The sequence below is a fragment of the Dunckerocampus dactyliophorus genome, chromosome 5, assembly GCF_027744805.1.
Source record: "Dunckerocampus dactyliophorus isolate RoL2022-P2 chromosome 5, RoL_Ddac_1.1, whole genome shotgun sequence".
Classification (NCBI taxonomy): domain Eukaryota; kingdom Metazoa; phylum Chordata; class Actinopteri; order Syngnathiformes; family Syngnathidae; genus Dunckerocampus; species Dunckerocampus dactyliophorus.
In genome coordinates this window covers 9080606-9097483 of record NC_072823.1, presented here as the reverse complement: position 1 = coordinate 9097483, position 16878 = coordinate 9080606, and the positions used below count along the sequence as shown (strand labels likewise).

Genomic DNA, 16878 nt, shown 5'->3' with positions numbered 1-16878 from the left:
CTTTGCCTTGGGAAATAATGTACACATTCTGTAATGTACACATGTTCTTCCCTTTCACATCAATGGCATTTGCATTCAAATGTGCTTTATCCCGCCCTCTTCCTGCTCAGCCATGACTGCTAAATGTCGATAGCTTTTCTGAGGCAGCATGTACAACACGTGTATGTGCGGGCACACTACGGGTACATGCGTGACATTCAGTTTAACTCCTAGTTGTAAAGAATATAGATATTGTTTTGTATAATCTGTTCTCTGAGACCACTATTGGTAACATATGCTGGCTGGTGGTGGTGTTCTTATATTATTTTGGATTAAAAAAAGTGTAATTTGGAATAGGACCTTTAACATTCTTCATTGCAGGCTGCACGGTGGCCTCGTGGTCAACAGTCAGGGGATCATGGCTTCGTATCTCCGTTGGAGCATTTTTTGTATAGAGTTCGCATGTTGTCCCCATGTGTGTGTGGGTTCTCTCCAGCTACTCTGGCTTCTTCTCACATTCCAAAAATATGAATGCAAGGTTAACTGGAAATTTTTAACTTGAAATTATCCATAGATGCGAATGTGAGTGTGAATGGTTGTTTGTCTATATGTGCCCTGCGATTGGCTGGCGACCAGTCCAGGGTGTACCCGGCCTCTCGCCTGAAGACAGTTAGGATAGGCTCCAGTACACCTGCTGAAAATGGATGTAAAAAATGTAAAAAGAAGGCGGTTACTGTTAATACAATGCAAAAACAATAAAACTATCTGATGTACGTAACTCCAGGTATGCTGACACTGGAGTCTTACTGTTGTGGATGTGAGTCATTGTGCTTCACATGAGTTTTTTTCACATTTCTGAGGAATATTTTCGTTCTCTTCTCACCTTCTCTTCTCACCTGCTTTTTCATTTGCATTAAGTGTTGCAAGAAAGGCACAAAAACACTGTGAGGTTGGCTGAGCTCTTGTGCAAGATGAATCATGCCTTGCATGACGTATACATGATGGTGTTTTGAAAGATTTTATTGGTGTATTTTTCACAAAATTTCAAAAACTGGTCAAATTCTAAACTGAACAACTTCAGGTATGTGGAATTTGCAGGTTCTATCAAAACTTGGACTTTATCCATCGTAAAAGCTATTTATTTTCCTTAGCTTTTCTTCTCGGTTCTTGGGACCGCATGGCTGTCATAAAGTAGTCAGTGATCACACAATCTAAAAGGTAAAGTGTATTAAAATATAAAACCAATATATTTGGGTAAAGCCCTGGATTCTAACATCAGTTTCAGAAGTTTGACGACAGAGCACAGAATGAAAGTACACAGAGCAAATAAAGCAGTTGCCGTGCCCTTCAAGAAAGAGAAAGTGAAAGTTAACCTTATGTGTGAGAGAGAGTGAGCAACGCACCTTCGATACACGTCTTTCCCTCTTGTCCCAGTATTTTACCATGAGTCATATCTAAGCGTCGCGCAACTCTGATTGTGCTATGTGAGTGTGTGTGTGTCAAAAAGACCTTGTATGAGAAGTGAAAATGTACTGGGATAATCGACTAAAGGTGTAATAATATCTAACAACGTCAATTGTAGACTCAATAAAGTCAGCTGAGGAAGTTTGTGTTGTTATGCTGTGGTGGTCATGGTTTGAATTGTACGAATATTCAAGCCGATGAGTTCAAATATGAGCTTCATTTCTTTCTAGCAATATTTTTTTTTTGAAGTAATGCGCTTATCAATAAATGCATCTCGAATGTCACAGCGCTTCCTTGTGATGTCATTAGCAACATAGCATACATTATTTTTTGATATCATTTTATCATTGAATTAGTAACGGACATGTAGAATTGGAACATGTAGAATATATGAATTCAAGGAGACAGTTCGGTTAATCACAAAGACAATGATAATGATTTGTAGACATCAATCAGTAAGGGGTATATCATATCTCTGTATACAGTAATCCCTCGTTTACCGCGGTTAATTGGTTCCATTTACAATTACGATAAGTGAATTTCATCACAGTAGGATTCCTTATTTATGAACGGAATGTTTGTAGTTAGAGCACAGACCATCTAATGTTTTTTTTTTTTTTACATTATTAGAGCTTTCTAAACATGAAATAACACCCCTATAGTCACCTTTACACTTGTATTACCCAATATAGTAGACATAAAAACAGTAAATAAGCCATTTAAAACATATATAAAACTTGTGCTTGTGTGTTTGTTGCTGTAAATGCGTTCTAGCACTAGAGGATCAGAGCGAGTGGTGGACAGGAAGTGATGTCAGGGGTTCAAAGTTGAGTTTTATTAGAGATTATTGTGCCTGTTGTGAAATAATTCAAACCTGCAACAAAAATCCAAACATTACAGTAATATTACTGATACCTAGTGACTAGTGTAGAATACGACATATCATCACAATGAATGTGTTGTGAATGCCTTATATTTGTCCTTTAGATCCATTTTTATGCTTCAAAATGCTTAATTCTGGCAAAAAAATTTAACATTTGCTGAAATCTGCTCTTTTAAAAAAGTAATAGTAGGCCCAATTCAACCACAAAACAGTGCATCTTTCAAAAACCGTGATAAGAGGGAAGCCGCAAAATCCAAAATGGGAAGTGGCGAGGGATTACTGCACATGTAACTAGAGCTGATGGGGAAAACTGATCCATACCTGTCAACTCTCCCGTTTGCCCCAGGAAACTCCTATTTGGCCCTTCTTTCCCATTACCCTCCCTTTTCAATAGTTTCATCACAGAAAACAAACACTGCAGATGACAATGGTGACAGTATCCACGATTGAGAATTGTCCTTATTTTCCAAAAAGGTTCCCTTATTTTCAAATGCAAATGTTGACAGGTTTGAAGATCAGAAACCATAATTTGACTTAAACAAGTTCTAATATCTCAGACACCAAATTCTATGTTCGCCAGTGACATATATGTCAAGCTTTTTTCTGGATGTCCCGTCAAGACATATGTAGCCACAGTGGAGTCAAAGAAGAAATGACCAGGCTTATTTGAACATTCTGCCTCAGGTTTGCATTTTAAATGTCTCTTAAATCACATCCCAGCACCTTCACGTTGCTTCTGAACAGAGAATGGAGATGTTCTTTTTATTGCTTCCTTCAGCGAGATACAAACTGAATAATGGAGGAGGGTCACATTGGAAGTAATTGATTTAATTTGAGCACAGAGGGGTGAAATTATATGTGAATAATATGCTCCCTTTATGCTTGTGGAAATGGTTCTGCTTTGACCTGGATTCATTTGCTTCATAACACAGACTGTGCTTCACAGAGCAGGCAGGTTTTTTTCTATTCATAACGGCAATGCAATTCACTTTTCTTTTTCCTAAATATGAATGGGATATTACACTCTGACACAACAACCAGAAGTACAACCTCTCCTTCTTTTAATTAAAAAGCATCCTGTTTTTCCTGTCAATACAATATCTACATCACCTTCATAGTCATATTAGTTGATAGAAAAGTCAGTACATTATAATATACTGTATATACAGTACAACAGATCCTCACCTGAGGATGAACTCATTGGTGGTCATTTTCAAGTCTGTAACCTCAGATTGAGGGACGAGACGTCATCTGATGAAAGACTGATGCTGCACACATTTCATGTGCGAGCATCCCTTTCATTTAGCGCACTGCGTTGTCCAGTGTTGCCTTTGTGCAAGACATTACAAAAACGAGATGATAGGGTGACCAGATTGAACAAACAAACAAAAGAGAACAGAAAGGTACAGTAGATCCCTGCCTTTCACAGGGTTTATGCTCCAGGTCTACCAATGAATGGCGAAAAACCATGAGCAATTGATACGCCCGTCAGAAAATGTCCATTCATGACATACGGCTTGCTCCCTCCCCCTCCAAACCGTCTTTCTTGCTTGACATTGGCGTTCACATCCAACTTTAGATCAACATTTGCAATAAAAGTGACTGTTGGAATTATTAGATTAGATTCAGCTTCAGAACCCTACCCTTCTCTCTTCAATTGCCATTGTTGAGTCGCGACACAATCCAGCTTTAAGCCCGAACTATGCCTCACACACGTATTAAACACAGTTCAAGAATAAAATGTATAGCTACTCACCACTAAGGAATGATAATGTAAGATGATCAATGAACAGATAGAATCGGAGTCACCACACAACTGTGGTGCGTTCAAGGCATGAAGAATAAAGTGTGAAATCTCAACACTGGATGAAAAAACATTATCGGTGACGCATAAAGATAAACATGTAAAAACCGGGGGCTTTCTGTAACGGTGGTACATGTATATTTTACTTTCGTGACCACATATTTATAAATTATCACAGGGCTGAACGCGATTTTGTCTGTGGAAAAAAAATATTTTCAGATTTAAAAAAAAATCCATGAATTTGCGTCGCTGTGAATGTTGAATCGCGACTGTCCATGTACATTAAAATATTATGAGTCACACAGTGCAATTTCTATTTCATACAACTCTCTATCCAGACTTTGAAATTTGCTACATGTGTGTAGACCGTGTAGAGGTCAGGATCACACTCTCCTTGGTCATAGCCAAAGCTCACTAGTCCCAGAAGTCTCCAAAGTCCTTTGTTCCCCCCTTGATTAAAGCCAACAGAGGGACTCTTATTGTTGTCAGCGTGAGCAGGAAGGACAAGAATCCCTCCAGTGTCAGAGGGACATATGTTCGACGGCCCATAGTCAGGCTTCTGGCTTGCACACAACATGTTGTCTGTAACACTGATTGGCACACCATTACGGGCATATTGCTGCTCGCATGGGACAATGTCAGCGAGGTGGACAAGCCCGACTCTTGCCTTCTCATCATCACCTAAACTTGAGTCAGGAAGTGGGGACCAGCCAGTCACAAGCCCTTGTCCAGAGGTCTCCCCCTCACTCTGACTGTCTGATAAGCAGAGGGGCAACACTTTCTCTCCAATCTTTGCTTTGTCCAGTAACTTGATGACAGCTATGTCCGAGTCAAGAATATGGGGGTCGTAGTTCGGGTGGACGACGACAGAGGCAACCTGGTGGGGAAAGCGACACGTCATTGCTATTGATCATCACAAAAGTTGACCTTAAGGAGATGTTTAGAGCTTACCCTCAGGTGTTGCAAACCTTTACTCTCCCTCTGATCATCCCGATAGTGTTTCCCAACCACCACCTTGATTTTGGCTGCATCCAGAGGATAAACCTTCCCCAGGTCTGTGACACAGTGAGCTGCAACCACAATACTCCTTTGGTTCACCAGAGCCCCACTGCACACCAGCTGCCAGTCAGAATCCCGAATGTGGTTGCCAGATCTTGCGTCGCCATCCTTCTGCACAGATCCTGAGTGGCTGTCTGTCTTGGTCACCTTGGTGCCTGCACCATTGGTGGAGCGGCGGTAGATGGCTGCAAGCCAAGGCCAGTGAGCCTCACCCGGCCTCTCGGGGTCAAAGGTTGGATGCTTCCCACACACTGCCAAAGAGGAGGTGACAGGATATGAGGACAGAAGAGGAAGACCATGATGAAGAGGGAGGACAGGGTAAATGTAACTTACATTGAAGTGTTGTTGAGCATTCTTTCAGTTATCTAATGAATGCTTTTACTTTATAAAGAACGAGAGGATTACTGTTTTGAAGCTTGTTGACCAAAATGCAAAGTAGTTTCAGATGGGATGAATTCATTTATGAATCACAAAAATGCCTCACTGCGTCTGACCCATTAAAGAAGCTTTGTATCTATCGATCTACACAAAACTAACCTATATTCCTACTGCACAGCAGTGGCTGGTGAGACACTGACTCCTTTAGAGTTTGTTTTTTTTTAATGTTAATGTAGGTCGCTCATTAAGATGATAACAAAAAAAAACAAGAGAATAATTCACTTTTGTTGTTTTTTTTCAATTTAGTTTTCAAATACTTCAATTTTTTTATAAACTGAAAAACATTTGTGGCATTACCATTTATTTGTAAATTAAGTACATGCACCCTATCTTTCTCCAGGAAAAACTCTGTTACTTTGATGTAAAAGTCTGATCACCTTCTGTTGAGCTTGGACATATAGTGGTGTGAAAATTGACTGAAAATTGACTGATTTCTTTTTTTTTTTTGTGCACGTTTGTCACACTTAGATCATCATTTCAGATCATCAAACTAATTTAAATATTAGTCACTGACAACACAACTGAACACAAAGTACAGTTTTTAAATGAAACTTTTCATGGCCCGGTGTGAAAAAGTGTTCCCCCCTGTTAAAACATAACAGATTAATTGAGATCTATCAGTCTGGAAAAGGTTATAAAACCTTTAAAAACTTTAGGACTCCAGCGAACCACAGTGAGAGGAATTATCCACAAATTGCAAAAACAAGAAACAGTGAACCTTCCCAGGAGTGACCGGTCGACCAAAATTACTCAAAGAGCGCAGCAACGACTCGTCCAAGAGGTCACAAAAGGCCCCACAACAACATCCAGAAAAAGAACATCAAACCAACACCAAAATATGAGGCTATTTTGCTGCTTCAAAGTCATTACAATTGTGAATCGAATCTGACTCAAATCCACGCATCCGTTCTATTCTATACACCCACCTGCTGATGGGCACAACCTTATGATGGTCTTCAACTCTGAATACATTTCCAGTTACATTATGTGGACCAAAGTATTGTTCCACGTGGTTATGACCCACAGCGTGTAAAAAAAATGCAAATAGGTAACTGGTCCTCTTTAAACAGAAAAGGGCCTTCTCCAAACTACTCAGAAATGGAAGCAAAAATGTGTCTATTAGGTCTTGCTTATTAATTGAACCCCAGGCGATTAGAAATACATTGGTGTTCCATAGTGTGCAATGGATGCATTTTGTTCCTTTTATTGTATCTAGTTTTGACACAGTATCATCTCGGTTCTCCGTATGCATAAATGTGCTGTACATCAATCTTGAGCTAAACTACACTTCACTGGGTTATGTACCTACTGGCGTAGGAAGTGTTTACTGACTATGACAATATTCAAAATGATAGGAATATCATGACAATTTTGTTGGATGGCTTTAGTGTGATGTAACATTATGGACCTCTGCTGCCCTCACCTGGTGAACATGAGACATGGCGCCCACTCCATTTGCCTGTTTTCAGGCACGTCCGCCTCTGGCTGCCATTGTGGTGGTAGAAAGGAGACACACAGTCATATTCTATATGGGTGTAAAGGTGATGGTAGCCTTGGGCCAGCTGGGAAAGTACTGGTGGACTTTTGGTGGAGCCCTCTGACTGGATTTGCCGGCCCAGTGCAGATAAGTACAGCTTGTGTACTGGTGTCTTTCTGGGAAGGGAAGACCAAGAGGACAAGTCAATGCAAACATGGATTGTAAACACTGAGCATCCATATCGGCACATTTGATGCTACTTCATGATTTGATTTGAATGTAACAAACCTGAATGGCTCTTGAGGTGGCAGAATTCTTTGTCTGACTAATTCTGAAACTTTGGGCTCCCGACATGCTGCAAATTGCATGGAAATAAAAATGACACATGAATACAAATGGCAATTTCCTTTGGGTGTGTTGTGAGGAAGTGTGCAAATGACATGTTATTACTCATAGGTATTTATAGCATTTTGCCACAGTATTATATTGCTGTATAAAACTCTCTTTTCGTTATTTTAGAATCATTATACAACATCCGGGCCACAAGATGGCTTAGTGGTTAGCATGTCAGCCTCACAGTCTGGAGATGAGGGTACAGATCTCTGTTGGAACACCTTTTGCTTGTGTGGGTTTTTTCCAGGTATTCCCGCTTCCTTTAACATTCCAAAAATCCATCCATCCATGCCGCTTATCCTCATTCTGGTCACAGGAGTATGTTGGAGCCTATTCCAGCTGACTTTGAGCGAGAGGCAGGGTACACCCTGGATTGGTCGCCAGAGTGACCAGATTGGCCACACTCACATTCATACTTATGGACAATTTAGAGTCGCCAATTAACCTAACACGCATGTTTTTCGAATGTGGAAGGAACCCGGAATACCTGGAGAAAACCCACGCACGTACGGGGAGAACATGCAAACTCCACACAGAGATGCCCGATGTTCCCGATCGCCTGACTGTGTGACCAGCATGCAAGCCCACTCAACCACCGTTTGGCCCCATTCCAAAAATATGCATGCTAAATTGTCCATAGGTTTGAAGTAAATGTTTTTTTGTCTGTGCGTGGCCATTGATTGGCTCGGATAGGCACCAGCTCATCCACCACCTTAATGATGACAAGTGTTCCAGAGAACGGACGGCTGGATGGATGAGCCACGCCATTTTGTTTCCCTGCACAATAATGTGATGCCCAACAAGAGGCGTATCAAACTTTTAGCATTTTGAAAGTAGAACATCTGAAGTCAAATGTCCTTGAGGTTGCACAACTCCTAATTTGACCAAATTTTCAGTTTTTAAACTGTAAATAGATGAGAATTAATTAAAATACCTGCACAGTTTATAAAGGTTTAATAATAATGACAACAACTGAAATGGAATACTCCATTCCTTTACACACAATTCCTCAATAGTTGCGTACATAACCTGAGTACCGGTAATATGTCAGTCAAAATTGCTATGTAGCATTCATTATACATACAGCTCATGTATTACGTCCAGTTAGCATTTGCTATCAAACATTACAGATATACGAGAAATTAAAATGATTATTCAAAAGCAGCCGAAGGCAACATATTAAAAAGGTTTCAGTAATGGGCACATTTTTAAATTAATCATGAAATAATGGTTAAACAAACGGAAGGTTAAAAAAGGACGTGAAGCACAGCCATCAAAACAATTACTTTTTTTCTACATCACTACCCGCAGCAAGTGAACGGATAACTTCCGTTATACATAGGCATCTTACTGATGAGTACGTTTATCCGTAATCTGAATAATAATGATGAAACTTGTGTCTCTATGTGTAGCTTGAGACGTCTGTTCACCACTTAATCTTTGCCACGGGGGAGCAACAGCAAATCAGGAGGGGAGCTTAATGTCAGCTGACTCATGTGAAATGACATGAGTCAGCTTAAGTGACGTTTTTGCGATCGAAACACACTGCCTTCGCAATCGACCAGGAGCTGGCCACCCCTGATTTTGAGTCTCCAATTAACCTAACATGCATATTTTTGGCATATGGGAGGAAGAAATCCCACTCCACACAGAGATGCCCAAATGGAGACTCGAAACCTCGATCTCCTGAGTGTGAGGCCAACATCCTAAGTCAGTGTGATCCCAGATCATATACTGGTACTATAAACCATGCAAAGTGCGACATGATAGAGAGTGGTGCATGACTACCTCTAACACACAGTGGCTGTTTGCCACTCCAGGTACCATTTGGCTGGCAGCTCCACTGGGCGTCTCCACTCAGAGCGTAAGAGTGATTACAGAAGAACTCGACTGTCTCAGGATTGGCCCCTGGCACCATTATGTGATAGCCATGATAGAGGCGAGGGGGAGGTGGGCACATCCTGTCTGGAGAAGGACAGTTAATGTTGGAAGGGAGAATGAGAGCACAGGAAATTTCACTTTCCTATCCATTAAAATTCAGTGTCTTACCAGTGTAACTTTGGTTTATGTCCTTCCATTGCTCTTTCTCTTCCTGGTCCACATCAAGTTTCTCCTTTGGTTTCTCAGTAGGACTTCTCTCTTGTTTGTCTTCTTCAATGGGTGGTTTTTCCTTTGGTTTTCCACTTTCCTCACCCCCTGCCCTGTATAAGGTATACTGTGTGATATTGACTCTTGAGGGAATGATTTTCCTCTCTGGAAAACTTCTCGTATTATTGTGATTCTTTATGTCGTTGTTGTCATCCGTGACAGTGTTGTTTCTTGCCATTCCCTGTTGAAATATGTCTACAGTGTTCATTTCCTCTGAGATGACGGTCCTCAGCTTGGTGTCGTTGGGTCCAACCTTGCCTGAGTCTTTCTTTCCATTCACTTGCTCCTCTTTTCTTTCCTTCTCCTCTTGTCCTTTGTCTTTTATCACCACTATCTCAGTGATATCTGTCTCCGACTTTGGAGAACGGCTGTCGTCTTTGTTCCCAGGTTTTACTATTTCAGGTTCTTTATTCTCAACGTCGTCCAGGCCATTGTCTGGGCCTTCACTGCCCACTTGATCTTCCCTGCTGCTGGTTGTTTTTTCCAATCCGTTATTTTTTCCCTCTCTGCTTCCTTCATTCTGATCCTCAACCTCAGTTTTCCGTGGAAGAGTACCAGTGTCTTTGTCTTCTGCTGTTGTATTTCTGTGATCATCTTTTTTTGCTACACTTTTATTGTCTTTGCTGACATCTTTATCACCGTGTATTTCTTTGTCTTTGCCTTTTCCTGTCTCCCCTCCAGTTTCTTTCCTTTCCTTTTCTGCTTGTTTGAGTGTGTTATTCACTGCGGATACAAAACGAGTTCAAGATCATTAGCGTATTGTCAATCAGTTGCTGACCAAGCATATTTCGTTCCAAAATTGGTTTGGAATGCCGTGCAGGTCTAGACACTACTTCATTTCACCCATCCAGTGTTTCTTAGACAAAAGCAAAGCTATGTATACAAACATAATAACATTAAACTCTTGCTTTGGGACATTTTTGTGGTAATCCATAAAACTGCCGAGTTTGTAAAGCTGTGTATTTGATTTTTACAAAAGAGAGAGCGCAGATAAAAAGCATTTTCTGTTGGAAAATGGTGGACAAATGCTGTCTGCTACTGTACGTCCATGTTTGGACAAACAAATCAACACAGCATCCTAATAAAGTCAGCATGCGTGGTTGCAACACATTGCATAATTCAATCTTAATAATAAGCCGGTGTCATTTTAATTTATATTTAGATAAGAGACCTTATTCTAGAGTATGGATTCTCAACTGCCTGGGACCAAGATTTTCCCTCGGTAAGTGCAGTCGAGGTGATTTTTTTTTCATGGGGCCCAGAATTCCTGGCGGCGCCCCTGCTTCTAGTCCTGTTTCTGACGACGGCCATGTTGTTACTCTTTTTGCTGTTCTACTACCTGCTCCTGCTTTATTCTGGTATAGACTAACTTACCCTTATTGCATTTTCAGGCCTTACCTCATTGTTGCATCCCAGCTGCCTATTTTGTTGAATATCTGTTCTTTAATATTCAGTTTACTTTCTCTAAGCACCGTCCCCTTTGGTCCTTTTTTTATTCAGAGACCTTTTTTTTCTACCTTGTTGTATATTTTGCTTATGGACTTTGCCGCTTTGAGTGAGCAGACAATAAGACTCTTTTTGTTTTGTACGATTCCTCTTTGAATTACAAAAGACCTCATTATGTTCTTATTTATATGAATCACTAAAGGCTAAAGATGACATTAGATCAACCCTCTGCAGACCAAAGTATAAAAATTGGTAATTGTTATTTGAGCGACCCTTGTCTGCTTCCTGAGCACAGTGAATGTGCCATTAATGTATTCATGTTATAAAGATTTTGAAAAGAAAAGAAATACATCAGATACTTGGTCTGACCTTTCATGCAAACGGGAGGACTTCCACTCCATGTGTTGTTAGGAAGGCAGGTTCTCTGAGAGACTCCACTGAGTTCATAGGGCTGGTGGCAAAGGTACTGGAGAGCGATTAAAACATCATTGGGGCCATAAACCAAGAAGTGGTCCCCGTGTGTTGGCTTCGGTGGAAGAGCACAAACTCTTTCCACTGGAACTTGGAACAGCAAGAGAGCAGAAACAGACAAATTGCAAATGAGGTGATGGTATGTTTACATCGTCTCTATTATTATTCTGCACAAAATAAATCAGTGAAAGTATTATTACCACACCGCGGAGCAGGCGCACTCCAGGTGCCGTCAGTCAAGCAGATGGCAGTACGAAACCCTTGCAACTCAAAGCCTGAATCACAGTGGAAAGTGACGCGCGCCCCTGAGTGATGAAACACTCCCTGTGTGGATCCATGGGTGGGCACAGGAGGCCTGTGGCATCCTACCACTGAGTGGAAATACAGAGTACATGCTCAGTTATTTTATAAACACACGTGTTCTTGTAATCAGAATGCTAACTCAACTAAATGTATCACGACATCAGCAGCATCCCTCACACATCCATATAGTGTAGCTCCCTGCTGTAAAGACCACACAAATACTGAATTCTGTGCAACTAGACTTGTTAATCTTAATTCAAGAATGTCCAGACTTTTAAAGTTCAGTATAGCATCACACAGTCCACACAGTCCCATTATGGAATTATATGAATGGCTAACAGCAAGAATTCAACACATGCCTTGTAAATGCTAAACTAAGCACATCCAATAAAAGGTTTTAGCCAAATTCCTCCATTTTTCAGAGCCGTAAAAGTCAGTTTTATAAAGTGCAGGAGAACAGTTCATTATGTGTATAGATAAATCATGCTATTATTAATGTATACACAGCATTACAACATTTTGGCTGCTACTCGAGTGAAATGCCGTGTTTTAAAATGCAAACAGCAAAAGAAAAAGAACACGTTGTACAAAAACAAAAAATATATATATTTCATATATTTAATATATTCTATATTTTGCACAATTACAAGTTAAAATGCATACAAATTGGAGTCATTTTCATTCCACCCGAATAAGAGGACTGGTCATTCACGGCTGTCTGCTATAGATGGGTCAGTCTCTTAAAGGTGGTACCAGAAAGGGTGCCGTCACTTCAGGAGCACGACGCACATACTACAGTGATTTGCAGCTTTAACCATATCAAAATATGCTGCAAACACATTGAATAAACAGAGGAAGGTAAGGCAATTGAGAATAGATTCTCATTTGCAATGCCGTCCTGGCCAAGAAACATCAGACAACAGTAAAACAAAGCAAAATAAAAGTCAATACAAGTACATGGACAAATTGTACAGTGTACAGTGAAACAGTGTCTGTTGTGCATGAAAGATAACTTGATGTCAATTTCAGCTCGTTTTCACATCGCCACTTTGTGACAACGTGTCACAAAGACAATGAAACAAAACAGTGGAACTTCTGTTTCAGCTGCTGTGATTTCTGAAGTCAAACACCTCATTGTGCACCAAAGGCATTATCCTGCAAACAAAACATGTACTTTAAACTCTGACGTGTACGCGTTGCTCATGTAACCACCGTAGTCCGCACACAATGTCATGAAAGTGAATCAAGGAAGACTATATGCAAATGAGCTGACGTCCGCCTCGACACACAACGTGAACGTCAGAGTATTTTTGCATTATTTGTCCGTTTATTTGTCAAAATTCAGACAATAACGAAACTGACACAGAAATATGGCCTAATGTCCAGTATACATGTTACCTTCAGGATTTCGACTGATCTGTTGCTTATAAGCAATGCACTTTGTGGAATTGTTGTTTTACATCATGCTTCCGTGGAAGGTGAAGTGTGTTACTGCAGTGCTAACCAACACTGTGTTGAGTCTTGCACAGAGTTTGAACCGGGGTCCATCTACAAACACTGTGTTTGGAGCATGTTTGTGACAATTTCAGATGAGTTTAAAGTACACTAGGTCCCCAACTTTCGAACATCCGACTAGAGAACATTAACGGACTGGTCTATATTTTATTTTATTTAAATAAAAGAGTTAATAGGCCTGCTTAGTTCTACACCATCCACAGAACACTACCTCTTTTAGAGAGTCTAACGAAGACGACGATTTGTCCTTTTTTTCAATAACTCCTCCTCCAACTCCACCACAACGACATATGCTCGACCACTCCTCTTCAAAGGTAAATAACATTTATCATTACGTATTATTATATCACTTTTATTATTGTTTTTCTCATTAATTATCCTTGTTTAATATTACTACTGCATCCAAACTCATATTTACATACATACGCATATACTGTATATGTATACACGTACATGTAGTACCTATATCATTGGTAATATTACTTTTTCCCCTACTTAAGAACAATTCGACATAAGAACAGTCGTCTGGAACCAATTGTGTTCGTAAGTTGGGGACCTAGTGTATTTATAGTGAATATGTAAATTGGTTTGGATATAACTTTCAATTTTGCTTGCAATGTCAATGTTTTTGGTACCACTTTCCGGAGACTGACCCAGATTTCCGTGCACGTCCACACACTTCAAAGAGGCGATCAACAATTTACATTGGTATTGCTGTTATGACATAATGTTATACATCCATTAAACATGGTCCCCAACAGACCTTACCTGTGGTTTCATGCTGCCTTTTCCTTCCCGGAAAAATAAATGTTTTGGTGTAACCTAACCGGTAGTGTGACAAAAAACTGCAGCTTCAGGGCTCAAGGCTTTATTGTATAATTCCTTTAAATGACCAAGACATTCCATGTCTTTGTCTGCCAGAGGTCAACATCTGAAGTCAAGCAGCATTTTATAAGAATATCAACACTCCTATGTAACGCTTTTAAAAAAAGACTACCATATTTTGAGTTTCCCCGGCTGTCGGATTAACACATACATGCTTCCAATAGATCAAGTCATTATCAGCATTTAATTGTCACCAATCTCAGGCATTTCTCCTTGGGGTAGAAATTTTAACAATTTCTCTATAAAATTTTACATGGCAGCATTACTCATGTTTCTGAAATAAAATTAACAGGCTCGAATTCCCTGTGGGAATAAAAATGAATGAACCGCTTGCCATTTTTATGGGGAGACTGGTTATTTTGTGTTAGGGGCAGATTTGTTTCTTTTACAACATCAAATGTGACCGTGAAAATAAAAACACAACAAACCACTTTTTGCAAGACCTTCAGGGAGATGTATAAGATATAAAAACAAGTTAAGGTCCACACACCTATTAATGTTAGACCATGACGGGCCAAAACCAGTCCAGCCTCTCTGAGGGAACATAAATGCTGTTCTTCCATCGTGTTGGGAAAGTATTAGTGTTATTAACCAAACAAGAGCCAGAGAAAAAGAGAAAGGCTAGTCGGAACCTCTCCCTTTTTACATAGAATCACTCTTTCCAATTCAAACAATCTTTCTTGAGCAGTATCATCACACTGTGGAAAATTGGTTATTGTAACAAGCACATCTGGGCAACCCATTCAAGACAGGCTTCCACTGGCCCTGTTTAGTGCGCTTTATGGACACATTTTCACTATGTTTGACTTGTTGGCTGTCAAATGACTAAACATTTTAATCAGATTAATCACAGTTTTAAATGAATTAATCATGATAAATCACCAGTAGGAACTATGTCTGAAATATGCCCAATTGTACTGTATTTTTAATTAACAGAAAGATAAAAAAAAAAAAAAGATTATATAGATTTGTATGTACTAACAGCTCCAAATGAACTGAATATGTCAATCAAGCTAAAAGATACCACACAAGTCTAAAAATGTATTTGTCTATAGTCTCTTTAATAGTAGCAGAATCACACTTTAAACCGTGTTAGCATGAGCAATGAGGAGTTGCTTTCAAAGATATCACATAATTTTAGGTCACTTTACTTGTTTTCAGTGTACTTTCCAGCATACTTAAATGTAGGAAATTGTAGTACATCCGAATTAAGAGTTACAAAGTATATGCACTTCATGTTTTTCTTTATATTTCTTTTTATTTATCTTTCTGTTCATGGCTAGAGTTGACTGTTAGCTGAGCGCTAGCAGCAGCTCCTGTGAATGTTCACTGCAAGTGTTCTCTGCTTGTTAATAAAGCGACTGAAGTGCATCCTGAGGCTCTCCGTAGCAGAGTAGAGTAGTATTCTATACTGGTCTCCAAGTGTTAGTAACATTATATTGATGAGACAACAGCCACTTGAAGGTATGCTGGCAATGCTAACATGTGAGTCTATCCTATCTTATTTATGTCTAAGATGGTTTATTTTCTATTTTTATGTCTACTATATTGTGTAATACAAGTGTAAAGGTGACTATAGTTGTGTTATTTCATGTCTAGAGAGCTGTAGAAATGCTAAAAAGCATTTTTTTCCTATTGTATTTCTCTTCTATGTTTTATATGCTCTAACTACAAAAAGATTCAATTTATTAATGTTGAATTCTACTTCGCAGAAATTCACTTATCGCGGATATGGAACCAATTAACCGCCACAAACTAGGGCTGATTGTATTTTTTAAAAAGGAAGATATCCTGAAGACTTAGGAGAGGTAAGGCAGAGGTCTTCCTCAGACGGCAGAGAAGAAAAAGAAGCCAGATAACTGATAAATGCTTAGCCAATAATGAAATACTGATCACTGATGAAGTCTATGTAGGTGTGTGCATTCTTGAACGCACCCCGTAGGGGCAAAAACCCCACTATATTTCAATCCTAGTCACGTCCCTGCACTGGATAAAGAAGACTCGGGAGGACAAGACATTGATACTGTATGTAATGTTTCTTCAAATCCCCAAATACAGGCCTTGCATGAATGACAACTGAGAATGAAAAGACGGCTGGTGTGTTTTTGCTTGGACAGTATGTGTAGACTAGTGTTTGTGGTGACTGTGTGTAGGCATAGGGCAAGTTATAACATTATGCTAGAATAGAGATATTTTCTGTGATGCCCCGTGGCTACTGATGAGTCATTTGACACGGGAATGAATGCCAACGGTACTCTCCCCCCACACGCTAAAAGCAGATGTTAATGGGTTTGGTCCGCTGTTGTCAAATGCAAAAACTATATTCGAGACTCACCATTTTCACACCTCTTGCCTGTATAGCCAGCCAGACAGGCACAGCGATACGCATAAGAGGTGTCGAGGATACAAGTCCCGTCGTGTAGGCAAGGAGAGGAGCTGCAAGCTGTCCAAAAAAATGATATAATATCAGACTACATTAAAAATGCATGTATTTAAATGAGTCACATAAAAACTGCATTCACAATAGAAAGCCTGTTAGGTTCGGAAGGGAGCTGCACTTAAAACTGGCACCATTTCAATGTCATTTTCACTTTCCAGTTATAATGTGTGTGG

The 16878-nt window shown here is 39.9% G+C and overlaps 1 protein-coding gene across 6 annotated transcripts in view; it reads right to left on the bottom strand.

Moving 5' to 3' along the window:
* Nucleotides 1-1846: 1846 nt before the first annotated feature.
* Nucleotides 1847-16878, bottom strand: part of pamr1b (peptidase domain containing associated with muscle regeneration 1b) — a 54252-nt gene continuing 39220 nt past the window's right edge. For all 6 annotated transcript variants that reach the window (XM_054776863.1, XM_054776865.1, XM_054776864.1 and 3 more), the window contains 9 exons: nt 16601-16708; nt 11763-11933; nt 11461-11652; nt 9547-10368; nt 9286-9462; nt 7393-7459; nt 7051-7280; nt 5082-5440; nt 1847-5007 (listed from right to left, as the gene is read on the bottom strand). In XM_054776863.1, the coding sequence (XP_054632838.1) occupies nt 4444-5007; nt 5082-5440; nt 7051-7280; nt 7393-7459; nt 9286-9462; nt 9547-10368; nt 11461-11652; nt 11763-11933; nt 16601-16708 (2690 nt within the window). In that variant the 3' untranslated portion in view covers nt 1847-4443. The remainder of the gene's footprint in view (nt 5008-5081; nt 5441-7050; nt 7281-7392; nt 7460-9285; nt 9463-9546; nt 10369-11460; nt 11653-11762; nt 11934-16600; nt 16709-16878) is intronic.